Source organism: Prunus avium, chromosome 7 (assembly GCF_965620075.1).
Source record: "Prunus avium chromosome 7, drPruAviu1.hap1.1, whole genome shotgun sequence".
Classification (NCBI taxonomy): domain Eukaryota; kingdom Viridiplantae; phylum Streptophyta; class Magnoliopsida; order Rosales; family Rosaceae; genus Prunus; species Prunus avium.
Window position 1 is genome coordinate 36,411,494 of NC_142290.1, and position 27,852 is coordinate 36,439,345.

A 27,852-nucleotide genomic window follows, 5' to 3' on the forward strand; every position below is an offset into this window, starting at 1 on the left:
TATATCATTTCTTTGAGCAAACACGCCAAGGTGCTTGAGCTTGTACCCTTTTGTGCATCCACTTTTTACTTTCTTTTCCTCCAAACACACAAACACAAACACATATGCAATATACTTTTGATTTTTGAGAATGAGCAAAATGGGATCTCCTGAGAAGAATGAGATATTGGCAGTGAAGGAGAAAGGATCAGATGAACGCAGCAGCCATGGAAGTAAAGGAAGAAATTCTGTGGTGAAGATTTTCAGATATGCTGACTGGGTGGATGTGGTGCTGATGGTTTTGGGGACAGTTGGAGCAGTAGGAGATGGGATGTCGACAAATTGCTTGCTGGTGTTTGTTAGCCGTCTTATGAATAACTTGGGATATGGTCAGAGCCAACAGAACAATAATCATGGGATCAATTGGATGCACGAGGTTGAAAAGGTCAGTTGGATTATTATTATTGTCTCTCTCAGTCTCAGCGCTGCTGCTGTTGGTTTTTCTTTGTCTTCAACAACTAACTCATTTTCTAATTATGTCTCACATTTTCCATCTGTTAATTGTGTGTTTTGTTTGGTTAACAGTGCAGCTTAGACTTTGTCTACTTGGGATTAGCAGTAATGCTGGTGGCTTTTTTGGGTAATTTCTAACTTCTCTCCTTTTTCCTCATTTGCTTTGCTTTCCAAGGACAACGGGCCGGATCGATGCGAGGCGCAATTATATGAAATTAAACCCAGTCCATTATCTTCCTAATGGCATCGATCTGATAACAAAAGTTGGTAACTTCATGGTATAATATATAAAGAAAAAAAGAAGAAAAAAAAAAGAAAAAGAAAAGGAGAACTTTCTTTCTGTGGAACCCTAAAAAGCCCTAGTCATGGGGCCTAGCTTGTTACAAGAATTAAACGCATCTGAAAAACCCTCTAAAAGCTGATGAGAGCCAAACTAATTAAAGTAATTAATGATTAATAATGGCTGCAGAAGGTTATTGTTGGAGCAAAACCAGTGAGAGGCAGTTGCTGAAGATTCGTTACAAGTACTTGGAAGCAGTTTTGAGACAAGAAGTTGGGTTTTTCGATTCCCAAGAAGCCACTACTTCGGAGGTCATCAATACCATATCAAAAGATACTTCTCTCATACAAGAAGTTCTAAGTGAAAAGGTAAATTACTCAAATTACTAATTGAAACCAAAATTTATGCAATTACTAATTGGTAATTATTCTAGCCCCAAAATGTCATTCAGAATTTATGAGTGCAAAATAACAAACTAAGATCGTGAATAACATTTCCTGATTCTTACATTTTATGGTTTGATTTGTTTTTCATTTTTGGTGATCAGGTGCCAACATTTGTTATGCACTCGTCGGTGTTCGTCTCGGGGCTTGCCTTCTCCACATACTTGTCATGGAGACTGGCCTTGGTAGCATTTCCAACACTACTTCTCCTAATCATACCAGGAATGATATATGGGAAATACCTCATGTACTTGTCGAAAAAATCATACAAAGAGTATGGGAAAGCAAACAGCATAGTAGAACAAGCTCTAAGCTCCATAAAAACTGTTTATGCATTCACTGCCGAGAGGAGAATTGTGGAAAGATATTCAGCAATATTGGAGAGAACAAGTAGGCTGGGGATGAAGCAAGGCATAGCAAAAGGTCTGGCAGTGGGAAGCACAGGGCTGTCTTTTGCGATATGGGGATTTCTGGCATGGTATGGAAGCCATTTGGTGATGTATAAAGGTGAAAGCGGTGGGAGGATTTATGCAGCTGGGATCTCTTTCGTATTGAGTGGACTGTATGTGCTTCACCCATCTCATGCATTATTATGCTTTTTCTTTTTCTTCTTAATTAATTTGTGTTTATCTCAATTAAGCACATGCATGTTAATAATTTCTGATTTTTGATGGTGATGACTGATAATATTGGACTTTAAGAGAAGTTCAAATGATTTGATTGACAAGTACTCATCTTTATTTTTTAGTAGATTCAGTTTAATGTGTGAAAATTTTTATTTTTTTCGATCAAAATGTGTGAAAATTTCGATAACTCCATTACTCGTGTCAATCAGGAATATATCGCTTCAGAAATGAAGTATGTGAAATTCTAGAGTCGATCAATCCCAATCTCCTAATTCAAAGTTACAATCATGTTTTTTTATGGTTTTATTTTTCTATTTTTTAAACTTCCCTAATTTATATAAATGATGAAGTAGTACAATGATATATAGCCTTCAATATATATGTGGATTTTCTCAACTTTCACAAGTTAATTTACTCTTGGATTTTAATTTAGCATAGCTATCTATGTTGTTGATGTTAGAAGTGATTGAATCGATGATCTTAGTTATTTCTAATGAGGAAAGTATGTAAAGAACAAAACTAGAGAAAAAGAAAGAAGATATTGCAATACCAAATGTATAAATTGACACCATTTAATTTGTTGGTAATTATAAGATGCAGTGATGAAATTTTAATAAGCATAAGATTTCATGTTTAGAAAAATGTTATCATGAACAATTTTTATGCATCATATGCCGTGCTCCATGCATAAACTATCCAATATTTACATGAACATATATACTTTCGGCCTCATATTGTTAATGTAAATTATACAACAGATCCCTGGGAATGGCACTTCCGGATTTGAGGTACTTCACAGAAGCTGCGGTTGCTGCTACACGAATATTCGACCGGATAGACCGTAGGCCCTTGATCGACGGTGAAGACACGCAAGGACTTGTCTTAGACAACATTAGAGGCGAACTAGAATTCATTGGTGTCAAGTTCACATACCCTTCTCGTCCAGATTCCATGGTCCTCAGAGATTTCAATCTGAAGGTTGAAGCAGGGAAGACCATTGCCCTTGTTGGTGCGAGTGGAAGTGGCAAGTCCACAGCAATTGCATTGGTGCAACGTTTTTATGATGCGGATGATGGGGTTGTTCAGATCGATGGTGTTGATATAAGGACACTTCAGTTGAAATGGATTAGATCGAAAATGGGACTTGTTAGTCAAGAACATGCCTTGTTTGGGACGTCAATTAAGGAGAACATTATGTTTGGTAAGCTTGATGCCAATATGGATGAAGTCACAGCTGCAGCTATGGCCGCCAATGCTCATAATTTCATAAGGCAACTTCCACAAGGGTACGAGACCAAGGTGAATATATATGCACTTATTGAAAGGGTTTTTAATTTTGAACATTTGATCCTGATCATGATCAGATTTAGTGTCATTTTAATTGACATATACATACATATATGTGACAGATTGGAGAGAGAGGAGCACTTTTATCTGGTGGACAAAAGCAGCGGATAGCTATTGCCAGAGCAATTATCAAGAACCCTGTAATTCTACTACTTGATGAAGCAACAAGCGCTCTTGACTCTGAATCTGAGACTCTGGTCCAAAATGCTCTTGATCAAGCCTCCATGGGAAGAACCACCTTGGTAAAAAGAAAATGTTGATTGATATATACCTTTATTAGTGCATTGCTTAGCTTCATCATCTCACAGCTTTTTAACATGAACAGGTTGTTGCCCACAAGCTTTCCACGGTTCGAAATGCAGACCTAATCGCGGTGGTCAGTGGCGGTTGCATCATCGAAATAGGGTCACACAACCAACTCATCAACAGCCAAAACGGTCACTATGCAAAACTAGCAAAGCTACAGAGACAATTCAGCTGTGACAATGTTGACCAAGAACAAATTTCGGTGTCTTCGGTCACAAGAAGCAGTGCTGGCAGGCTAAGCACAGCAAGATCAAGCCCTGCATCAACGTTTGCAAAATCACCGCTTCCCCTTGAGACCTCACAGCCTTTGTCACACCCCCCAACTTCCTTCTACCGCCTTCTGTCTTTGAATTCCCCTGAATGGAAGCAAGGCCTAATTGGAAGCCTCTCTGCCATAGCATTCGGGTCAGTCCAACCTGTCTATGCCTTAACCATAGGCGGCATGATATCAGCCTTCTTTGTGCAAAGCCACGAGGAAATGCGTGCTCGAATTCGTACATATTCCTTGATTTTCTGTGCACTTTCTGTAATCTCCATCACCTTGAATCTCTTGCAACACTACAACTTTGCTTACATGGGTGAGCAGCTCACGAAAAGAATCCGGTTACAAATGCTTCAGAAGATCTTGACCTTTGAAACAGCTTGGTTTGATGAGGAGCAGAATTCAAGTGGGGCATTGTGTTCAAGATTGAGCAATGAGGCTTCCATGGTTAAGTCCCTTGTGGCAGACAGGGTGTCCTTATTAGTCCAAACCACTTCAGCTGTCACAATTGCCATGATCATGGGGCTAGTTGTGGCTTGGAAGCTAGCACTCGTTATGATCGCAGTCCAACCACTTGCAATCATATGCTTCTACACAAAGAAAGTTTTGCTGTCTAGCCTATCAGCCAACTTTGTCAAAGCACAAAACCATAGCACTCAAATTGCAGTTGAAGCAGTGTATAATCATAGAATTGTGACTTCATTTGGAAGTGTGGGAAAAGTACTTGAATTATTTGATGAGGCTCAGGAGGCGCCGAGGAAAGAGGCAAGGAAGAAGGCATGGCTAGCTGGGCTTGGGATGGGGTCAGCTCAGTGCCTAACATTTATGTCATGGGCACTGGACTTCTGGTATGGTGGTACACTAGTAGAAAAGGGGCAAATATCAGCTGGGGATGTGTTCAAAACATTTTTCATATTGGTGAGCACTGGTAAGGTTATAGCTGAAGCTGGGAGTATGACTTCTGATTTAGCCAAGGGTTCAACAGCAGTTGCATCTGTGTTTGAGATTCTCGACCGCCACTCACTAATTCCAGGCTCTCGTAATGTAAGTAACAAATTAGTATCCTAATCATATCTGTTCTTTTTCTTTTTCTTTTTCTTTTTGAAAGCAGAAGTTTACTTGGGATAATTTTATCTTTTTTAGGTGGGGGATGAAGATGGATCTAGTGGGAATGGGATCAAGTTAGAGAAAGTAACTGGGAGCATAGAACTGAAGAAGGTTGATTTTGCATACCCAAGTAGGCCAGAGACATTGGTGTTGCGCCAATTTAGCTTGGAGGTGAAGCCAGGCACAAGCATTGGACTTGTTGGGAAAAGTGGGTGCGGCAAGTCAACTGTGGTTGGATTGATACAAAGATTTTATGATGCAGAGATGGGGTCAGTGAAGGTGGATGGTGTGGACATAAGGGAACTAGACGTTCAATGGTATAGGAGGCACACAGCCCTTGTTAGCCAAGAGCCCGTGATATACTCCGGTACCATTCGGGACAACATCATGTTTGGGAAGCTTGATGCCCCAGAGGATGAAGTTGTAAAGGCCGCCAGAGCAGCCAATGCCCACGAATTTATCTCGTAAGTCTATTATCAAACCGAAAAATCGTTTAGCCATTTGATTATCATAATTATGTTTTTTTAAACATTGTGTTCTTCTATTTAGGTCATTGAAGGACGGTTATAACACAGAGTGTGGTGAAAGAGGGGTGCAGTTATCAGGAGGGCAAAAGCAAAGAATAGCAATTGCAAGAGCAATACTTAGAAACCCAACAATACTATTGCTAGATGAGGCAACAAGTGCACTTGATGTGCAATCTGAGCACCTTGTGCAAGAAGCTTTGGACCGTATTATGGTGGGAAGGACAACAGTTGTGATAGCACATAGGCTTAACACCATCAAAAACCTTGAAATGATAGCATTTGTTGCAGATGGGAAGGTGGTGGAGAAAGGCACATATCATCAGCTCAAGCACAAGCGTGGTGCCTTCTTTAACCTTGCCACCTGTCAAACTTAGGTGCATGTAAATAAATCTCTACTGTAAAAGTAAAATGGTGTATGTGCTGTAAACTGTAAAATTAGCTAGCAGCAGCATCTTTTGGGTTGGTTAGTTTTGTGGCTTTGTGCCTGAGGATTTAGAGTTCTTTCAATGAGGGGTTTTTGACTCTTAGACAGGAACTTGTTGCAAAGGCCTAAATGTAATATTGGGTTGGTCCCAAAGTAATGCTGGTGTTGAAAGTCAAGAACAAATAATAATAAAAACTATATATATGCTAATTGTATTTTCCTGCAGATTTCTTCTATTTTATTTGTGTCTCTGCACAAACTAGAATTTCATTTAACATAAGAGAGCCTAGGAAGCTCATTTTTTATTCTGTCTGCAACAACAGCATGCAAAGATTTCTGGACAAAACAGTCACAGACAACCTTTGTTTTTATTCCAACATTAAACTAAACACTTTAGATAGAAGACTTCATGGTTGAATTTGGTTCACCCTTTCCTTCACTTGGGGCGCTGAGCAATCTCTGGAGGTCCAACTTGTCGCAGCAGATGAAAGTAAGGCTCTACTTTCCCTCTCAGAGTCTCATGGGCTAACTTAATCTGCTGGAGCTGAGCCTTGGTCCTGCTCACATGCATTCAGGGATCACGGACAAGTTTATAGTCACTAATTAGCTTACAATACCAGGTCTAATTAAGCGGCTATTAAAAGAAGAAAACTAAAAAATCATCATCACCTTTCGAGGTCCCCTGCCTTGAGACTTTCCCTCATCTGGTTCGTCTCGATCCAAACCTTGTTAGCACCAACGCTGTGAATTGATCATGAGAATAATGTAGAAACTAACAAAATGAGCAATGATGATAATTACTAAGCACCCAAATAATGTATCTTTAGAACAAAACAAAAAAAACTTAAGCCAGTCTAACAAGCACCTACCTGGCGCTGCTACCTTTGAGCTGATGGAGGGACTTGTCTAGCTTGTTGACATCATAGGGGGGTTTCTCCCTTTGGAAACAGAAACGAAACAGATCGGATTGATAGATGTTTTAATGTTAAAGTGCATGCATTGTGTATCATTAAAGAAATTAATGTCAAACTAAGTTGTATTAGTACTCACAGTGCTTGCTCCACAGTAGCTATCAGTTTGGTAGAGTCCCTAAAGTACAAGGTCATAACCTCCTCTGCAAAGTTGGGATTGTCAACATCTTCCAATTGCTCCATCTGCATAAACTGTTTGTCCAGAATTTCCTGCAACATATATATTCATCTTCATCATGTACAACACAATATATCTCTGCAACTGCAACTGCAACTTTAATTTCAGCTCTTATCTCATGAAGAAGTCATTTTCAATTTGTCACACTCAAATCATGGCAGTCTCTAAAAATTCTGAAAGCCCATGTAGGAAAACATGACCAATGTGCAGGATTATTGAAAACAAAATGAAAACTAGGACCAACATGCCATGCTAATTCTAATTAAAGAAGAGAAGAATAAAAAATAAAACCTCATCAAACAAAGATTGCCTCATGCTTGCAACTTGTTGGCGCAACGGATTGCTCCCCATTGTTGCTCAGATATTCAAAGATTGGATTGAGAGTACCACAATGGTAAGCCAAGAAGATGAAATATATATATTGAGAAAAGAAATCAGGATGCAACACGTTTTATAGGCATGCATTTACTCATTCTGAAAAAGTGCAGATTACAGAATCTAAATAGGAGAAATGGCTGATTGTGTTGGCATGTAAGACTGGTGGAACAATATTTGCCATAGTTGTATGTAAGATATGATGTGCAGTGTAGCCAATTATGACAAGGCTGAAACTAGTGCCTTGGTTCAAAACTTGTTTCTTGAGCTTGCTTTGCTTAGAGCACTCGAGGCCAGCGCGTGGATGGCTGTCAACTGTTAATGTGTGTGACTAATCACTCATGCGCGTCAACTCGCCCGTTCAGGCAATTGTTCTTAGCATCTTATTACTATATATCCTCATAACTAGTCCTTAGATTGTAAAATAAATGCATAGAGATTTTGTTTGTTTATTTGCAATAGATAAGGATTCTGGAGTAAATTCAGTAAACACAACCATTGTTGAGGATCTGGATTGCATACTCAAGTCAACCATTTGAAACTATTTTTTACATTACTTAAGCAAAGATTATACAACTTGTTTCTATGGGCGTTCACAATTCAATCCAATCCAATCCACCCAAAACGAAGCAACAAAAACACTAATTTGGTTCATTTTGACAACTTTTGAGTAGATTTTGTTACAAACATTTTCCAATGTGGTCTTATATGCATTTAATAGATGGGGAAAAAAAGATAATCTAAAACCTATGAAAAAAATTAGGTTTGTGTTTCAATTTAAGTCGATGATAGTTGTATTATTATTTTCTTATTTTGGTGCTCTCTGCGGAACTCATGGCATTTTGGTTTCAAGACATGTAAACAAGAATAGAAAGAAACATTCATGTACAATGCAATATTAAATTATGTCCATCAGAATGAACTTGACAAGAAGACAAATATCCATGACTTGATTTCACATACCAACACATCCCCTTCTTCACCGTTGCAAATAATCATAATAAGCCTACACTTTCTATTTAACGCATTGAACGGAAAATAAATAATAAAATGCATGCAAATGATGAAGCTTTTGTGTTTCAAAATGCTGAGTTCGAGAATTTCCCCCCCAGAATTCTACATTTTTTAAATCCGAAAGAAGACAGGTGTGTCGAAAGAAAAAGAATGAGAGCAAATGGCTAAAAAGGAAATCTTTCTTGCCATCATGCTTTCTTTTCTTTTCTTCATCCTCAAGCAAATATATTATCGAACAACTTGCAGTTTTCTTCGTGATCTTTTACTCTTTTCTCGACCAAACCAATTAAAATTGAGGATTGATCTAGTGTTTTGTTGGAACAAACTGGTTTTTTTTTTTCCAGTTGTTACAGTTTGAAGAGATTGATCGAGTCAGCTCTGTACAGGTCAGATAAAGGTAGCTGAAGGCTGAAGATGGGGGCTACTAGCCGAGAATCACTAGATCTTTCCTGTCCTCTCACCTCTGAACTTGAGAGGCTGAGATAGAATTGGATTTATAGGAACAAAGAGAACCCAATCCATTTCATTGCCTTTGCTGGCGTTTTCTTTTTGCTTTGAGATCAACAACAATGATGGATATGTTATCGGAACTGTTTCTTCCATATGCTATTTCAGTGAGATGATCAGCAACAGCTTGTGCCGGAGGAATGTCATCAGTCAAACTGGAGATTGACCTTCGCCGCCTTCTTAGAAGATGCCGAGCCACCTCTCCCACTTCTTCATTAGTCATGACATCCCAAAGTCCATCACTTGCCAAAATCAAACACTCGTCCTCATCGGTCCTTGTCATGAATGTAATCTCAGGGACTGGAATTATCCACGGCCTTAGATACCGATCACCTGAAACGTAACCACAACCATTCAAAGTACCTTGCATTAAGCATAAATGAAATACGGCAACTTATCAAAGTGAGATTATGGTACTAGTTTAAATGTCTAATTGAGTCTTCTATCTCTGGACATGGCACATTCATATAGTTGCCTTGGTCTGGGAAGATAAAACTTTTGACAACTGCAAAACAGAAGATTGCAAATTAAGCAGAGAAATAGAGATGAAAACCTATAGCTCTGGACATGGCAAGAACTCCAAACACCCTAGCACCATTCCAGTTTATGACTTTCCCTCCCCCTCCTTCAATCCTCACGAGTTCATCTTCTCTATCAGGCTGTAAAAGCAGCAACAAGAAACAGCGGGTCCTTAGTCTTGTTAAGAAAAACAGTGTCAACAATATAAATAAAGAGCCTAACTTATGAATATTCAATAGCTAGCTGTCAATAACTGGTCAAGTACTTCCTCTAATCTTTACAACCTGCTCTCCATGTTTCGCAGACGAAAAAAAAAAATATTGAATGATCTTAATTCTCCCCAGTAAGAAGGATTCTTTTTTCTTACTTAACAGACCGTGCAACTTTTGGAAACACAAGTTTAGCTCTAAAAATTGAATGCATTATGAACAATTACCAGAAGCAATGAAGCAGAAGAGTTCAAATGTATGAGAAGTTTAACGAATAGAAGAGTTAATGATGTGACCTTCTGATCAACAGTTAAGGGGATTGTTTCTGTCCCTCGGCAAAGAACCGCCCTCGAGTCACCACAATTAGATGTGATAATCTGGCAACCAGATAGAATGGCAACAACTGCAGTTGAACCAACCATCTCTGGCGCAATAGCCTCCTCAAGGAGCTCATTGTCAGCCCTCTCAAAACCAATTGAGAATGCTGTTTCCCACTTTCTCTGCCATTCATAGCCATCAACCGTCTCCCGATCCCACTCTTGTGCTATCACTTCATGCATCCGCTCAGCACAAAATTTAGCCACCTATGTATGGTGTCAAATATGGATAGATTAGTTCTCGTCTCACTAACAACGTACGGGTAGCAGTAGTTCCAATATCCACAAAGTAAAACACTTAACTTGCAGTAAGTTTGGACATACAAGTCTAAATCAACCAAAAGAACAGAGTCAGATATGCAGATGTCTGATATTTGGTTATATGTTAATCCTATTGTCTTCCTGTAAAATATGATGATTAGTTGATAATACAATATTTGTTAAACCATCTGATATGCCATGTCAAAATTGTTATTGATTAAATAAAACATATCTGAATATGCAGTTCCAATTGTTAGTTTGATAATAAACCAACAAACAAAACATTAAGCATCACCATGTACAACACAAGGAAACAACTCAGCCATTGCCTAAACAAGTGCACGAAGTCTTTCCTCCAATCAGAAAAAGAAAAAAAACCAGAAGTGAAGTGACCATATTGAAGTAAAATCCTCCATTAATTCAAATAAAGTCTTAATTAACAAATTATTTCCAGTAGAAAATCTGTTACAGAAATAAATGTCAAAACACTAAGGATTTGTCCGTCCATATCCGGTGAGACATCTTGAGAAAGCACCCAAACAATGAGATTCTAAAAATAAAATAAAATAAAGGGACCCAATAAACCACCGTCCGCTTATAATAAAGCTCACACTAAACACACAAAAAAGAATGGTCCCGCCTAGATTTTTCTTTCCAAGAAAAATGGAACCTCTATGATCTTGCTGATTCGTTTTCTTCAGGCAATAACACACTCAGCGCCCCCACCAGCTACCAAAATTATTATTCAATTAATTTTTCCATAAATACAAAAACCAACCAATAATATATTTATATATAGTTCACCAATTACTCAATAAGAAAAACTCAAATACTAGACCAGTACTCTGTGCCAAAATGCTTGGTGAACAATAACAACACAGCCCCAGATTTAATTTCATCAATTCATGGAGGGCCCAGTAGGTCATGCTGTTGATACATGATGCGCCTGTGACGACAGGACAGAGCCTGCCGGTGACGGTAGCATTATCCCCCCAATCCCCATGCACCCGATGCCAAACAAGAATAGGCGCGCCCAGCTCACTGAGCCCGAAAATTTGCACGGATTCTAAAGCCACGTGTCTATGCTGAAAACGAAACTCCCCATAAACTCCAGTAATGTGGACCACTCCGTGCCGGACGCGTGTCGGCTTTCCTCAGAAACAATGATGGCTCCAAAATAAATATTCATGCTGCTACAGTACTGTTTACGCAAATATTATTTTATTTTCTTCTTCAATTTAGATTATAAATTATAAATTATTTTTTTGGTCTGAGATTAAAATTATAAATAAACAAATAAATTTATCAGATTTTTGAAACGGACGGGTCACGCGCGTCCAACCAAATTGTTCCACTCAATTGTTTTTTTTTCTAGAAAAACAAAAAAAAGAAATTCAAAAATAGAGCAATGGAGGGTGCACCTGATTGCCGCCATGGCCGTCGTAGACGCCGAAGAAATGAACGGGGGAGATCTCGGAAGAGGTTCTGGAACCGGGGGCCGTACAACCGCCCACGTGATCGCACGTGCGAGACATGAAGCCCGGAATCACTGCGACGGCGTCCTCCATCTCTCTCCTTCTCCCAATCACCGAAGTGAAGCCCCAAGTCACTCCCTTGTTGTTCCTCCCGACACACTTGGACCTCGCCACCGCCACTCTCAGCTCTTCTACGGTCAGGAGCGTCCGGTCCACAAGAACCGGCACCAGCAACGCCGGAATCTCGCCGGAGCTGCTCGTCGTCGTTCTCGAGACCTCTCCGGAGCTCGTGGTGCTTCTAGAGTCTTCTGCTGTGAGTATCGAGGACAGGCTCGAGCTCGTGGATGCCAGTTCAAGGTCGGGGAGTGAGTTGACTCGCTCGAGTTGCTCGTCCTCTGTGGATTCCATGCTGCCCAGAGAGAGAGAGAGAAAGAGAGGGAGAGAGAGGAGAGAAAGGGAAGAATGGGATAAAATAAGAGGAAGGGACAGCTAGGAAGGCGACACGTGTGAGGAGATATAAGTTCGATGACACACGCATCCGTAGTGAATGAAGAGAAAGAAAAAAGAGGCATTGATTGCAGTCGTACTCATTTGCTTTTCGCTGCACCGCTACGTGTCTTGTTTACAGATGGCCCTGCCACGCTGGAGAGCTGTGGTTCTCTACGGCAGCATGTTGCGGCTTCGTCTCTGCACCCGCAATCAACGCCTCATCTGTAGTCTCCTGTGCTGCAGATTGTCTGGTCCATCCGAGAACCGTGAGAAGTCAGCAACCGGTTTGATGACCGGGCACATGTGACATTCGGCGCTTCCGCGTTTTCCGTATTGTGAGCGCGATGTAGTGGATTATTTCTGCTATATCCTTGAGGAATCTAATGTACGCATGAGATGGACCCCAGCTAATGGGTACACCATCTCTATAATAGCTAATAGGTGGCACGTTGGCAAGAAGTGGGGCCAGCCCATTAGGGTAATTTGACATTTTTTACGGAAAAAGTGCTAGCCAGTAAATAATGGAATAGGGCGGTGGGAAATTTCGTAACAGTAAAAACAAGAAAAAAAACCTGCTGAAGTGCCACGTGGGTTGCGTTTTATCTCATGAATTATAGATGACGGCATCCCACGGTTCGCGTCATTATCCTCTATACTGTAGAGAAAAGAGAATGGAGCCCGTTAAGAATCCCCACAGCGAACGAGGGGAGGTGGTGGATGGGACCCGTTGTATCGGATCATGTCAATTCGAGGGGACCAGATATGATCAGATCGAACGGCACTCAGGCCGAGTGACTAGTTGTATATCAACACGTTGCCCACGATGGCCCGGTCCGGTATGCGTTCTTTTACATGCAATCATACATAGCATGTTCTAGGTTCGAGCTTCCTTCTTTTCTCAATATCGCTTGTATAGAATAAAAAAATTATGCAAATAGTTATATGAATCTCCCTTCTATAATATCGCTTTTATAAAATGAAATTTTTTCTGTAAATAGTTATATGAATCTAATTGGGATCTCAGCTGGAGATGAAATACTTTTCTACTCCCGTTTGGGGTTGAGGAAGGCAAAAGCAAGGAAACTTACTGATTAAGATTGTTAATTGGTAAAGAAAAGTTTATTTGGTAAAGCTTTTGCTATTTTACTTACAATTACGTAGTGCCACGTTTTTGGGCCTTTGCGTGTTCAAGTATTTAATCAAATCTACCACCAATTTTTATATGAGATTTGTACCGACAATTAATCGACGCAGCAAGAATGACCACAAAGTTGAGAGGGAGAGGACGAAAAAAATAAAAGGAAAAGAAAAAGGGAGTCGTTGTCTTTCGTAAGTAGTTTAGAAAGAATAATCAATTATATAACAATGCTGTCACACCAAACTTCAGTTTTATATGTGCCTAACTTTTTCTATAAGCTTTCCCTCACTCCCCCCCTTCTCCCCTAATTTTTATGTACAAAATGATGGATACATGATGAGGCCACCTTTCTCTGTATATATTAATCACTATTATGTTATAATAACCGATTAATCACATTTCTTAATTTTATAATTAATAGTTAATAACCATTTAATTTAGTAGCCTAATCTTCACTTTATGGAGAAAACGGAAGGGATTTAGTGAATATATCCAGTGCGAAATATATTTATGGAGTAACGAGAAAAGCTAGTGCCCCAATTGCCGACTCTCTTGTCGGGAGGACGTGCACCTCAAGATTTCCGAATACTTGTAATCATCTACAAATCATATCTTAACGAGCAAGTCCATATGTTTTTATTATTAAAAAACTTGGAATGTAGAATGTTTGAAAGATTGTAGCTCCGTCCTCTCTCAACACTGAATCATTGATCAAGCCTCGTCCTAGGCTTCGGCCCAAATTACGACTTTAAGCGAAATATAAACATGTTGTGGGCCTCAATACAAATTTAGGAGGTTGAGGAACCCACCCACAAAAAAAATTGGGAAAATAAACTTATAAACGGAATCATGGGTGCGCCAAGCAGGCCCGAAATCAACATGTTTTTTTGAGGCTTTGGTCCTTCCCATCCAATGACAGCTTCTTCTTTTTTTGGGGCAAGGATCCCTTGACAGCATTTGACTCGTGCTTAATTAAAAAGTTCCCCGCCGGCGTCGCTGCGCTGGCTTCCACAGTCTCCCCCACTTGGAGAGCACCCATCCCTCTTTCTTTAGCTATGTTATTATATTATTTCTTTTAATTTTAATTAGGATTAAGGAGTGCTTTTAAGCCATTACGATCGAAGAAGTATACTTTGTGTCTAAAAAGTTGTTAAACTCTGGCTCCCCCAACCATAGCATGTCGCCCAAATGATTTATACTTTATAGCACGTGGTGCAATGCTAAATATATAGCAAGGGAAAAAGGGTTGCTTGAACTAAATGGTTTTTCTTTCTTTTGTGTTCACATTATCTTGAATCGAATTTGGATGAAATGAGCTTAACGCATTATCTTGGCCAATTTGACTAACTTAGAACGTCGATAAATTTTAGAGCATTAATATGTAACAATGTATTGACTTGACCATAATAATAATAAGAATGCGTGAAGTAAGTCATGATGTTGGCCGGGGCGGCCCTTGCCTGGTACAAATTCGAAATAAAAAGATAACCTATGTTGCGAGGAAAGCGACTGTTTTCCCATTGCGTAGATTTGACTAGTTCCATGTTGTTGTCTTCCTTCCAGCCATACATCCATGTCCATATATATATATATATATTGATATAGGGCTTTAACTTTTGTACATAATCAGACAGCTAGCTCAAGAACAATATTGATATATATATATTTTTGAAGGTAGCTCTCTCCTCCACAGTCCTCTCCATCACACACACAAAACAGAACCCATCTCTCTGTCTCTCTGTCTCTCTGTCTCTCTCTCTAGCTGTCATGGGTACTATCTCCAACCCAGCAACGAGCTATTCATTAATGGATATGTGGTTTGATTTGGACGAAGCACTGACTCTGCCTGAAGAACATATAGGAGGCGCCTGTGGCGGTGGGAATATAAATAGTAATGCAACGGGGACAGTTAACACTTTGGTAGCCAACATGCCAACGGTGGCTGCAGTTGAACTTGAAGCTGCAATTTGCTCAGTTTGTGCTCAAGGTTTTGATCATGATCAATGTTCAGATGATGAAGAAGAAGAAGAAGAAGAAGAAAAAAAGAGTGGTATTGCCATTGGTGTTGGTAAGCAAGTCCCTTGTGGGCATGTTTACCACGAAACATGCATAGCAAAGTGGCTTTCCAATTCTAACTCTTGCCCTCTCTGCCGTTCCCCAATCCTCTCTAATTAAATTATTTCATCATTTCATCATTTCATCGTTCTCTACCATTTTTTCTTCTTGTAACAGTAATCTATATATTATATGATCAAGATTGCAGATGCTCTGTTCTCTACCCTTGCAGATGTTCTGTTCTTTATATAATTTATTATGTTCCATTTTCTATATATCCAATCAGAAAGAACAAACCGCATAGGATGAGGATGAAGATATAGTTTGCAGACCTGATAAAATCAATTGAACTTGGCAATAATATAAGTGTGTTTGGGTTGGGAATTACTAGGTCAACTTTGTCCCTCATCCAAAAAAAAAAAGTCACCTTTGTCTTTGAGCACACACAAATTTCTCTCAGCATATTTATTTATCATTTCCTATTTTTTAAGAGCCATGCTGCATGTGCTATGCTATACATTTTGTCATGCTTTCTTTCTTTTTCTGGGTGGAAGAAGTGGGTCTGGGAATGGGCTGATTTGGGGTCGGGTATGGTAATACCATCCCCATTTCTGCTTTCCATCTCCTATAAGTATTTTCGGAGAATCTCTGTCCCCATTCCCGTCAAGAGGCTTTCCCCCAAATCTCGAAATTTTTTTGCTTAAAAAAAATAGTACTTATCCTACATTATAACACTAATTTCACCTTAAACTATCAATCACATTTAATTAACCTACAAAATTTCCACTAAACTACTCACAATCATCTAAATTGAATTTGACAAAACTAGATAAAAATTATATTATATATTTATTGATTATATTATATGTATATTTCTTATCGGGCCGAATTCTCCATTTTCAGCCTATATACAATTGAGAATTTTTAAGATTTGGGGATTCCCGTACCTGCCCCCAATTTTCTCCCAAAATTTCCTCTCATTAGGACCGGAGACCCGACGAATATTTTTGTCATCCCTCTATCATGCCTTTCATATTTTTCACAAATATTTCACCTCAATTTTAGGCTGTCTATATTTTGTCATGCTTTCTTTCTGTTTTTTTGTGTGTGAGTGTGGAAGAAGCGGGTCTCATGCCTTCATATTTTTCATAGATATTTCACCTCCATTTTAGGCTGTCTCTGATGACCCTCTGCATTTAATATTACATAGACAAAGTCATCAGGTCCCCAACATGCATTATTTTGAGTGAGATTGGCTGTGGCCCCGCCTCTCTCCCATCCAAAATTAATAAGTAATGTATACTTGCAAAATTATGGTGACAACAACAGCATAATAATAATAATAATGTCACAAGTCAAATTGCATAGCTTATTGGTTAGTTGACCTAGTAGGATTTAGCAGCAAGCACCCCAATTATCTTGCCAATTCTTCTAATACCCAATTAATTTCTCTGTGAGTCATGCAATCAAGTAAGTGTAGCAACTTGCACCCTTTAATTAATTTTGTGTAGCAACTTACACCCTTTCATTAATTTTTTTCAGGCTTATTTGTCTTTCTATAAATATATATATCCAGAGATATAGCTTGCTATAAACCCAAAGCCAACCTCTCCTCCTGCAATATATTTTCCATGGCCGCTGAACCTATGACCGTATCATTAAATTATTCCATGAGCCTACAGTTTGACCTGGATGAAGCTTTAACTTGGGAAGACAATTCCAATTCCACCCTCTTGAATAATAATATCAACATTAATATTGCAGCACCAAATCCAAACTCAAACTCGTTCATGATCCTAGAAAATATGCCAACTCCTGCTGCTGCTGCTGCAGTTGATGATGTTTGTGCGGTTTGCATGGAAGGCTTGCAATCAGGTTCTGATGATGATGAGGTGATGAGGAGGATGATCAGAATCAGAATCACAAGGGTAAACTAGTGCCATGTGGCCATGTATACCATGCCACGTGTCTTCCCTCCTGGCTCTTCGTCTGCAACTCTTGCCCTCTCTGCCGCTCCACCATCCACCTCAACTGATCAATTTTGCACTAGTTTCTTGTTTGTATGTAATTTCTAGGTCTGGTTTGTAATGTTGAAATGAAAAAGGCTTTTGGTTTAGTTTGTTCAAGTCTAGAAAACTCTAACTTTTCTGTGTTTTTTTCTTCTCATGTTTTCAGAAATTTAGTTGAGTTTGTTGGGTGTTCTTAGCCTCTCTAGGAGCTGATTAGCTAACAGCTAGTTTGTCCTTAATGTCATTAGACTAGATTCGGGAAAATTATGGCCGTTGAAAGGGGTTATAGAAATGTTATTTTCGGGAGTGATTTTATCCAACTTTTCGACTGGCTCATGTTATGGGGAAGTTTTACCCATGTCTGCCATATTATTATTGGGTTTACACCATTTACAGTCTATGTACTTTGTACTCTTTATTTCTATTGATCTAATAAAATTTTATCACATTACAATAAAATAAAAAAAATTATAACGAACCATTTAATTGTACTTCATAATCTTTACTTCATATTGATTGTAGTAATATGTAATCTTTGATATCTTTCCTTATATAACTTGTTCTTATTACAAGTAACATTTATTTATTTATTAAACAAAACAATGATAATTTCGGTTATCCACCCGAAATATGATTATCAAATTCCCGTTGTACACGTGATCATAAAACGAAACTATTCATTTTCTACATCACCAATTAAAGACCATCTCCAATTATTAATTTTTGGTAGAGATAATCTAAACATTATGATTTAGGAAATCAACGGTTATGGTTTCAATTGTAACATATTTACATAAGATAAACTCACTAATCACAATTCGGATGAGCTAAGAAGGTTTACTCCAGTGGAAAAGGGCTTTGACTTGTAGATCAGTGATCTCAAGTTCGAACTCCTATGGCACATTGATAGTATTTGTATGGAAACCCCCTTCTCTTTATAATTTAAACTATCTCTTATATAAAAATTGTTAATGATGTAGTCAATTAACATGTGTTAATTATGTAGTCAATTAATGTTTGGCACCTACTATGTTTGGCACCTACAATATTTGGGGGGCTTGACTAGGTTGGTTGCCTAACTAGGTTGGTTGCCTAACTTGGTGGGCTTAGGAACTTGTATATATATGTGTTGATTGTAAGTAATGAAATACATAAGAAAGAATTCTAAACCAGAAAATCTTTACACAAATCTCTACACTTTGTTTGGCATGGTATCAGAGCAATCGATTTTGGTTGCCTCTGCATAACCTTGTTCTTACCTTGTTCTTGCCTTGTTCTACCTTGTTCTTACCTTGTTCTACCTTGTTCTTACCTTATTCTTGCCTTACCTTGCCTCTACTTAATCTTGCCTTTACTTCTTTGCTCCTATATTGTTCCAACACAAAACTTGTGTTGAGTTCCCTTGGTTGTTTTATCCTTCCGCTGCATATACTTATCCCGACTTATCTCATGGGTGACGCCTCCGACTCCTCCAAGGCTAACTCCTCTACTCCACCAGTCCGCTCCTCTCACGACTACCCTTCTCAAATCACTCCAGATAAGTTGGATGGGTCCAACTACTCTGCATGGTCTCGTAGTGTTCGTTTGGCCATAACAAGTCGGCGTATGGCTGGTTTCATTAATGGTAAAAAATCTGCCCCTGCCATTGATGACCCCAGCTATGACACTTGGGATGAAGACAATTGTTTGGTGCAGTCATGGCTCCTCAACTCCATGACCAAGAATGTTCGTGCCTTATTTGATCACTGCCCAACAGCTTGTAAGGTGTGGGAAGCAGCTCAGAAAACCTATACTGTTACTCAGAATAGCTCTAAGTTGTACCAGCTCCGCCGTCAGTCAGTCACCACCTCTCAGAATGGTGAGCCTGTGAGTGTTTTCTATGAAAAATTGCATCTAATTTGGCAGGAAATCGACGTCCTTCGTCCTTGTAAGCACACCAATCCTGATGGTGTGGCGCTTCACCAACAAGCACTCGATGCCGATCGAGTGTACGATTTCTTGGGAGGACTCGATCCTCAATATGATTCAGTCCGTAGCCGGATCCTTGCTATGAACCCAATACCACCTGTCCTTGAAGCTTATGCACTTGTGATGGAGGAAGATAGTCGCCAATCCTCCATGCTTGGAAGTAGCAGTGCCATGTCAGTCAAGCCCTATCGGGCACCCCACCGTGCATCCTCTGGGCTGCCCCCTCGTGGCCTTAAACCTGATGATGCAAAAGGAACTCGAAAATGTACCCATTGTGGTGGTGATCACCTTGTTGAAAAATGCTTTAAACTTCATGGTTATCCTGAGTGGTGGGATACACACAAGACCCGCAATATGACACCCAAAGCTGCTTGTGTCATGACTACCGATGCATCCCCGTCTCCTGCCTTGCTCTCTAACTCCAACCCCAACTCAGGTACGCATCCCACTACATGGATAATTGATACTGGTGCCACTGATCATATGACTTTTGACTCTAACCTTTTTTCTAAACTGTCTACTCAGTCCCGCCATCCTTACATTACTAGTGCCAATGGGGTCCCTTCTAATGTTGCTGGAGAAGGGACCATATCACTTTCCCCTTCTCTAGTTTTACCCCATACACTCTTAGTTCCGTCTATTAATTGCAATTTATTATCAGTTGGAAAATTACTTGATTCACATAATTGTTATGCCACCTTTTATCCTTCTCATTGTACATTTCAGGATCTTTTGACTCACGAGACGATTGGGCATGGTAAACGGAGAGGGGGGTTGTATTCTTTGACAGTCTCACCACCGCCACCACCACGTGCCGCTCATACTCATGTTCCAAACTCACATGCTCACCAACAGATTTGGCTCTGGCATCGTCGCTTAGGACATCCATCTTTTGCTTATCTTCGCCGGTTGTTTCCATCTTTATTTCGAGGTCTAGTTGATCAAAAATTTCAGTGTGAAACGTGTGTATTGGCCAAAAGCCATCGTGCCGTATTTCCCACAAGTGATAATAAAACAGAATTTCCTTTTGAGTTGGTTCACTCTGATGTTTGGGGTCCTGCTAAAATCTCTTCTAATGGCAAAAGATGGTTTGTTACATTTATAGATGACTGCACCCGCATGACATGGGTGTACTTGCTCGCCCATAAAAGTGATGTTACTACCACAATCCGGGAATTCCATGCTATGATCACCACTCAGTTCCAAGCATCCATCAAAGTGTTCCGGTCCGACAATGGTGGGGAGTATGTAAATGGTGCCTTGGCTCAATTCTTCAAGGACCAAGGCATCATCCATCAAACCTCCACACCCTTCACTCCACAACAAAATGGTGTCGCCGAACGGAAGAATCGCCAATTACTTGAAGTTGCCCGTGCCTACATGCTTGATAAATCAGTTCCTCACCACTTATGGGGTCATGCTCTTCTCTCTGCAGTCTATGTGATTAATCGAGTGCCTAGTAGTGTTCTGGATTTCCGAACTCCACTAGATACCTTGGCTCATCACATCTCTCTTCCTACCATCCTTAAGTTGCCTCCTCGTGTGTTCGGTTGTGTTGTTTATGCTCATGTTCCTTCTCATCAACGGAGTAAGCTGGATCCGTGTGCCCTCCGATGTGTGTTTGTTGGATATGGCTTGAATCAAAAAGGATACAAGTGTTACCATCCTCCTACTCAAAAGCTCTTTGTCACTATGGATGCCACTTTTCATGAAGATTTGGCCTACTTTGTGGTTTCCAAGACCCCTTCTCTTCAGGGGGAGAGGGGGAGTGAAGAGAAGGACTCATCATTTGAAGAGACGATCGAAAAATATACTGAAAAAAATGGAGAAGTGCCTGAGGCGACCAGTCACGAAGAATCCAGCGACCAGTCGCGTTTTCACAGAGTTGAAAATCCTGAAGATCTTGATCTTCTCAGTTCTGACCTCAGTGAAGACCTTGAGACTATGGAACCAGAAGGTGATCCAGATGCCCCAGATGATCAACTACAAAATACAACCCCTCTTGCCCTGCCACAGCATCATTCGTCTAGTGATGAAGAAGTACTTGAGGTAATCACTGAGCCACCTAATGTTGCACCATATATACTTCCACCTAGATCCACTAGGGGAAAACCTAAACCTCAATATTGCCCTGACCTTAATGCTAAATCTAAATACCCCATCAATAACCATGTGTCCACTCATAGATTGTCAAAGTCATATGCATCATTTGTCAATCAATTATCTACTGTATGTGTTCCAAGTAAGTGGCAGGATGCTGTGACAGATTCTAGATGGATTGAAGCAATGGCAATTGAAATGGAAGCTTTGAAAAAGAATTCTACATGGGAAATGGTTCCTTTACCACATGGGAAGAAACCAGTTGGATGTCGGTGGATATACACTGTTAAATACAAAGCTGATGGATCCATAGACCGATACAAAGCTCGATTAGTGGCCAAGGGATATACACAAACATATGGAATTGACTACCAGGAGACGTTTGCACCAGTTGCCAAAATCAATACTGTACGTGTTCTCATATCCTTGGCTGCAAATCTTGACTGGCCACTACTGCAATATGATGTAAAGAATGCATTTCTTCATGGGGACTTACAAGAAGAAGTATATATGGATCCACCACCAGGGATTCCTATGACATCCGGTCCTAATACCGTATGCAAGCTAAGAAAATCTCTGTATGGGCTAAAGCAATCACCCCGAGCCTGGTTTGGGAGATTTACTGATTCCATGAAGCGATTTGGGTACACTCCGAGTAGCTCAGATCACACATTATTCTTAAAGCATCGTGGTGGAAAGCTTACGGCCCTGATCATCTATGTAGATGATATGGTGGTTACCGGTAATGACAATGAAGAGATGCATAATCTACAGAAGCTCCTTGGAAGTGAATTTGAGATGAAGGAACTGGGTGAGTTACAATATTTTCTTGGCATTGAGGTTGCTAGATCTAAACATGGCATATTTCTATCCCAAAGAAAGTATGTGTTAGATTTGTTGACAGAAACAGGAATGCTAGATTGCAAGCCAGCTGACACACCTATTGAACAGAATCACAAATTGGGAATGTATCCAAATCAAGCTCCTACTGATAAAGAAAGGTATCAAAGGTTAGTTGGGCGATTGATTTATCTATCCCACACACGCCCTGACATAGCTTATGCTGTGAGTATGGTAAGCCAATTCATGCATCAACCAAGTGAAGCTCACATGAATGGAGTAATACGGATAATGCGATACTTGAAGACTGCCCCTGGAAAAGGATTGATGTTCTCCAAACATACACACATGGATCTTGAAGGATACACTGATGCTGATTGGGCAGGGTGTATCACGGATAGACGTTCAACTTCTGGATATTTTACATTTGTGGGTGGCAACTTAGTTACTTGGAGGAGTAAGAAACAAAGAGTTGTAGCTAGATCCAGTGCTGAAGCTGAGTTTAGAGGAATGGCTCAAGGAGTATGTGAATTGCTTTGGTTGCGGAGATTACTAAAGAATCTTGGCATTAAACAAGTGAATGCCACAAACCTATATTGTGACAATAAAGCTGCCATCGAGATAGCACATAATCCAGTACAACACGACCGTACTAAACATGTGGAAGTCGATCGACACTTCATCAAAGAAAAACTGGAAAAAAAGATGATTAAGTTTCCGTTCGTAAACTCAGAAAATCAACTGGCTGATATTCTGACAAAGGCAGTGTCAAGTAGAGTTTTCAATGAATCTATTGACAAGTTGGGCATGCGTGACATCTTTGCACCAACTTGAGGGGGAGTGTTAATGATGTAGTCAATTAACATGTGTTAATTATGTAGTCAATTAATGTTTGGCACCTACTATGTTTGGCACCTACAATATTTGGGGGGCTTGACTAGGTTGGTTGCCTAACTAGGTTGGTTGCCTAACTTGGTGGGCTTAGGAACTTGTATATATATGTGTTGATTGTAAGTAATGAAATACATAAGAAAGAATTCTAAACCAGAAAATCTTTACACAAATCTCTACACTTTGTTTGGCAATAATAATCACAATTCGGATGAACAAGAAGGAGCACCGAAGTTTATTCCATTAAGTAATATATATATATAGGCATGAACCGATCAGCAAGTCGGTAGTACTGTGGAATCAGGAGCTTGTTCAAGGTATAGATTATTATTATATACATATATACAAGGTCTAGAAAGTCAACTTCAATAAATTAGTTTTCCCACCACCATTATTATATAAATTGACAGATAAAATCAAAGGATTAGTTTTGTTTTTCTGGGTTTCGTAGATTTTTTGATTATCTTTGTGGAAGATAATTCAAATCAAGCATCGTGGATTTGATCATCTCTATTGTCTTTATGTCATTGTAGAACGTAAACTTGTTTGACAGAGTTCAAAAGATAAAGACAAAATGATTTGATCTGAGCACCACCCATCACCATCATCACCATCGCCATCACCATCACCATCATCATCCTTTAGTTAATGTCGACGAATATCATCTCATCAATAAGCAAATTTAACAAAATTGACTATAATTGATGTATTTTTCACTCTGCACCTAAGTTCGAATCCTTCTTCTTATAGTTTAGATTAGTTTAAACTTTAAATAGCTTATTGGTTGTAAAAATAAAAAATATTTAGACACATATAATTAGGGGTGTGCACAATCAGACTCAGTCCAGGCCTCACATACCTTCGGCCCAAAATGAATACCACTGGGTCACTGCTAAATCACAGAAGGGGAAAATGGGCCGACCGACCCAATTGCTTGCTGCTGGATCTTTCTTTTCTTTTTTTGGTTCGAAATTGCTTGCTGCTGGATCACTAGTGTGAAAACATAACAAAAAATGAAAAGAAACTTTTTATTTATTTATCGAGGATGATAATTGATCTAAAAATGGTGGTTTTGCATCCAGTCAAACCAGAAGGAGGACCATCCCGCCACGTACAAACAACTCCACTTTTAGCTGCAGACAAAGCAACCAAATAGAAATTACAAGAAAACAGAGAGAGGAGAGTATAGTGCACAGTCAAAGCCTCCATACTTAATTATTGGCGGGTCAGTTTCTCCGGAAATGGAAAATCAAATCGCAAACGGTGCTGTTAAAGCTGTAAGAGCCTCCGCTCTCAATTGTATCGATCTCTCAAGCTCCGATATACACCAATCTGTCTCCTTACTGAAACAGGTTCGTTCCACTTCAACTTTCCAACCTTTCTATATTGTTTTCATTAAAAATATCTGGCAAGTGAAGAAAACTACTGATGACTTATATAAATGAATCAAATTCTGGGTTTAGGCCAGTTTGGATTGCGGTTTTTTCTACGTGGTAAATCATGGGGTAAGCGAGAAGTTCATGGACGAGGTGTTTGCACAGAGCAGGGGGCTTTTCAGCTTACCCTTGAGTGAAAAAATGAAGCTTTTGAGGAACAAGAATTACAGGGGATATACCCCTTTTCTTGATGAGCATCTGGACCATGAAAACCAAGTACACGGTTTGTTTATATCACTCAGAAACGCACTTTCTGGTTGTTTTTTGCTTCATTGGAATTCTGGGTCTTTGTTCTTGTTTTGTAAAGATTGGTTCTTGTTCATTGAGTAGGAGATTACAAGGAGGGGTATTATATAGGAGTTGAGCTGCCTGAAGATGACCCAGAACCGGAAAAAAAGCCATTTTATGGGCCTAATGTTTGGCCTGCTCCAGGTAACCAACTACAACAAGTAGAATTGAATGGCGGATTTCTGGCACCAGTTGGTTGTCACTCATACCAGTTTGCTGATTGACTTAATTTTGTGCTCTTTTTGTGTCATGGGTCTTTGAGGATGTACAAGTGGAATTACGTTACTGATCTTCTTATACTTTTTGTTGTCCTTGTAGATATGTTGCCGGGGTGGAGAGACTCCATGGAGGAATATCATAGACAATGCTTGTAAGTTGCACTCTTGTAATAGGTAACTACATACATATGTTTAATAAGATGAGAGTACCCGTGCACAGGTGTCCACAAGCATGTGATCAATGTTCCTCCCCCATTAGAAATTACTACTTTTTTCTCTTTCGGCCTTCCAATCGGAGTCAGTTCTTTTATCATGTCTGCAGCCAACTTTGCAATGCTGTTCAGCAGAATTTCGTAGTGTCCAATTGCTATGAGAATATCCTTTATGTTAGTGAGAAGGTTGTTTAGGACACTAAGGCCAGCCCAACTGCCATCTCAACTCAAGGCTTTTCAAAACTTTTTACGATCCTTTTCCATCTTTCCTTTAGATTAGTCTTTCTAGAATGAATGATTGATATTCGCTGAATTGAATTATTTTCATGTACATCATTTCAGGGAGGTGGCTAAAGCAGTTGCTAGGCTTGTAGCCCTTGCTCTTGATCTAGACATCCATTTCTTTGATAAACCAGAAATGATTGGCGAGGCTATTGCGACATTGCGGTTACTACACTATGATGGTCAAAGTTCAATCAAATTTTTTCAAACCTTAATATGAATCCTACAATTAGTTTAACTAATGATATGGGGTTCATTTTTTATATAGGTCAAATTTCTGATCCATCAAATGGAATTTTTGGAGCTGGAGCCCATTCTGACTTTGGTTTTTTAACCTTCTTAGCAACAGATGATGTCGTAGGTCTCCAAGTAAGAAGGCTGCTGTGAATTTCAGCTATATTACCATTATTAAGAAGGCAGCTATAATTGTTGCATTACTAATTTGTTATTCCATCCATATTTCTTTGCAGATATGCAAGGATAAGGATGCTAAACCTCAAATATGGGAATATGTACCACCAATTAAAGGGTGAGACTTTCTACCCACTCATGGAGATTGATAGCATTTGAGTGGCTGAGTCTGGCTGAATCATATGTGCTACAGTTATATCCTTGTTTGCAGCATATATGGTCCGTTAAGTACTGTTTTAACACTTTGCATAATTTAGCTTCATCGCTGGTAACATGTTTTGAAGCTTTCACGATATAGAAGAGGAAAATAACATATGCCACTGTATTAACAAATATAATGCAAAAACACCTTTTTAATTCATAATAGTGACAATTTTTTTATTTTCTGTTTATTCTTTCAGAGCATTTATAGTGAATCTTGGCGACATGCTAGAACGCTGGAGCAACGGCATTTTCAAGTACTGCACATCTCTCTTAGTCGTAACCCTAGTCCAAACTCCAAACTCCAAACTGCATATATGCTCATAGAAGATGAATGCTAGCAATTTCTGGAGCTGCACAATTCATTTTGCTCTTTAAATATGTGCATTCTCCTTTTGGAATTTTTGTATTCAACTATTGTGTGACAGATGCTCCTGCTTTGGTTTTGTGCTCAGGTCCACGTTGCATAGAGTTGTAGGGAATGGTCAAGACAGATACTCTGTATGACCCCTTCTCTTTTCCTTTTCTGTTTCATGGTATACTAGGCGTTTTGATTATGCATAAGATTCTGTTTTGTCTCTCATCTGATTCAAATGGTATACCTTCGATTTCACTTATTATATATGTGTCTTACTTGTACATGGGCTCAAATCCTTGATTTTTTTGGGGGGTGGGGGGTTTTTACATGGCATCCATTATGTCCACTTTCATATATAGCTCATTCTTTTATCTTACCAGTTACAGCACATTCTTTTCTTTTTAATGGACTTAGCTCATTTTCTTCTTTTCTTGGGCAGATCGCATACTTTATAGAACCTAGTCACGATTGTCTTGTTGAGTGCTTGCCTACCTGCAAATCCGAAAAAAACCCTCCTAAGTAAGTTCTGACCACAAATATTATGCTAGCACAATTATATAGTTATTTTAGCAACTGAAAACATTTAAAAATATAACATGGCAATCTTTCATCTCTGATTAAAAACGGTTGATAATTTTAAGATAATTGTTATATGGTAATCTCTGAATTATGTTGATCTATATTCGAGGCTCATTGGCCTTATGGAGTAGCAAGGGACCTCAGATGAAAGAATGAACACTGATGGGTTCATTACACCATCTGACTTTATAGGAAATGCATCACCTATAAAGCATGTGGCCAGTAGAGTGGATAAGCACTTGAAATGATGTTCTTTCTGTTCATGCTTTTTCTGCATTTGCCTACTATGCCAGGTTTCCTCCAATCTTGTGTCGGACTTACCTGAGCCAGCGATATTACGATACTCACGCTGATCTGAATGTCTACGATGAACATACAAAATAAGTTTGCCACCGCTCCTGCAATTGAAGATGAATCCCCTTCTAAGATAGCATAAGATTCATATGGTTCTACCATTGTTGTGTTTGATAATGTGTTACAATGAAAAACATATCCCTGCCTCTAAATTAATGTACTGCATCCGCATAGTTGACTTCATGGTCAAGAAAGGGCTGTAGGAAGTCAATCAAGGATCAATAAATTTTATTTATTTATATAAACTACATTTACCATAACAATAATTGAATCAAATCCACTCCCTGTAGCCATGTTAGTGGCATAACAATGGTGGGGGAGGA

The 27,852-nt window shown here is 39.4% G+C and overlaps 4 protein-coding genes across 4 annotated transcripts; 2 read left to right on the plus strand and 2 right to left on the minus strand.

The window, feature by feature from the left end:
- Positions 1 to 6,029, plus strand: LOC110750997 (putative ABC transporter B family member 8). Its single transcript, XM_021951412.2, has 9 exons — positions 1 to 424; positions 565 to 619; positions 962 to 1,140; positions 1,320 to 1,777; positions 2,600 to 3,140; positions 3,251 to 3,430; positions 3,514 to 4,800; positions 4,900 to 5,327; positions 5,413 to 6,029. Exons 1-9 carry the CDS (start codon positions 131 to 133, stop codon positions 5,762 to 5,764), a joined length of 3,774 nt encoding a protein of 1,257 aa, XP_021807104.1. The 5' UTR covers positions 1 to 130; the 3' UTR covers positions 5,765 to 6,029.
- A 23-nt stretch (positions 6,030 to 6,052) lies between these two features.
- LOC110750983 (histidine-containing phosphotransfer protein 4-like) lies at positions 6,053 to 7,426 on the minus strand. Its single transcript, XM_021951388.2, has 5 exons — positions 7,255 to 7,426; positions 6,865 to 6,995; positions 6,684 to 6,752; positions 6,484 to 6,555; positions 6,053 to 6,371 (listed from the first exon to the last, which is right to left on the minus strand). Exons 1-5 carry the CDS (start codon positions 7,312 to 7,314, stop codon positions 6,251 to 6,253), a joined length of 453 nt encoding a protein of 150 aa, XP_021807080.1. The 5' UTR covers positions 7,315 to 7,426; the 3' UTR covers positions 6,053 to 6,250.
- A 782-nt stretch (positions 7,427 to 8,208) lies between these two features.
- Positions 8,209 to 12,159, minus strand: LOC110751018 (protein phosphatase 2C 56-like). The gene is made up of 4 exons (XM_021951435.2): positions 11,647 to 12,159; positions 9,884 to 10,171; positions 9,413 to 9,518; positions 8,209 to 9,192 (listed from the first exon to the last, which is right to left on the minus strand). Exons 1-4 carry the CDS (start codon positions 12,106 to 12,108, stop codon positions 8,876 to 8,878), a joined length of 1,173 nt encoding a protein of 390 aa, XP_021807127.1. The 5' UTR covers positions 12,109 to 12,159; the 3' UTR covers positions 8,209 to 8,875.
- A 12,095-nt stretch (positions 12,160 to 24,254) lies between these two features.
- On the plus strand, positions 24,255 to 27,805 carry LOC110751135 (2-oxoglutarate (2OG) and Fe(II)-dependent oxygenase superfamily protein). Its single transcript, XM_021951565.2, has 11 exons — positions 24,255 to 24,542; positions 24,654 to 24,849; positions 24,957 to 25,058; positions 25,233 to 25,284; positions 25,687 to 25,808; positions 25,895 to 25,995; positions 26,097 to 26,155; positions 26,439 to 26,495; positions 26,694 to 26,739; positions 27,036 to 27,115; positions 27,469 to 27,805. Exons 1-11 carry the CDS (start codon positions 24,432 to 24,434, stop codon positions 27,557 to 27,559), a joined length of 1,017 nt encoding a protein of 338 aa, XP_021807257.1. The 5' UTR covers positions 24,255 to 24,431; the 3' UTR covers positions 27,560 to 27,805.
- The last annotated feature ends 47 nt before the right edge of the window (positions 27,806 to 27,852 follow it).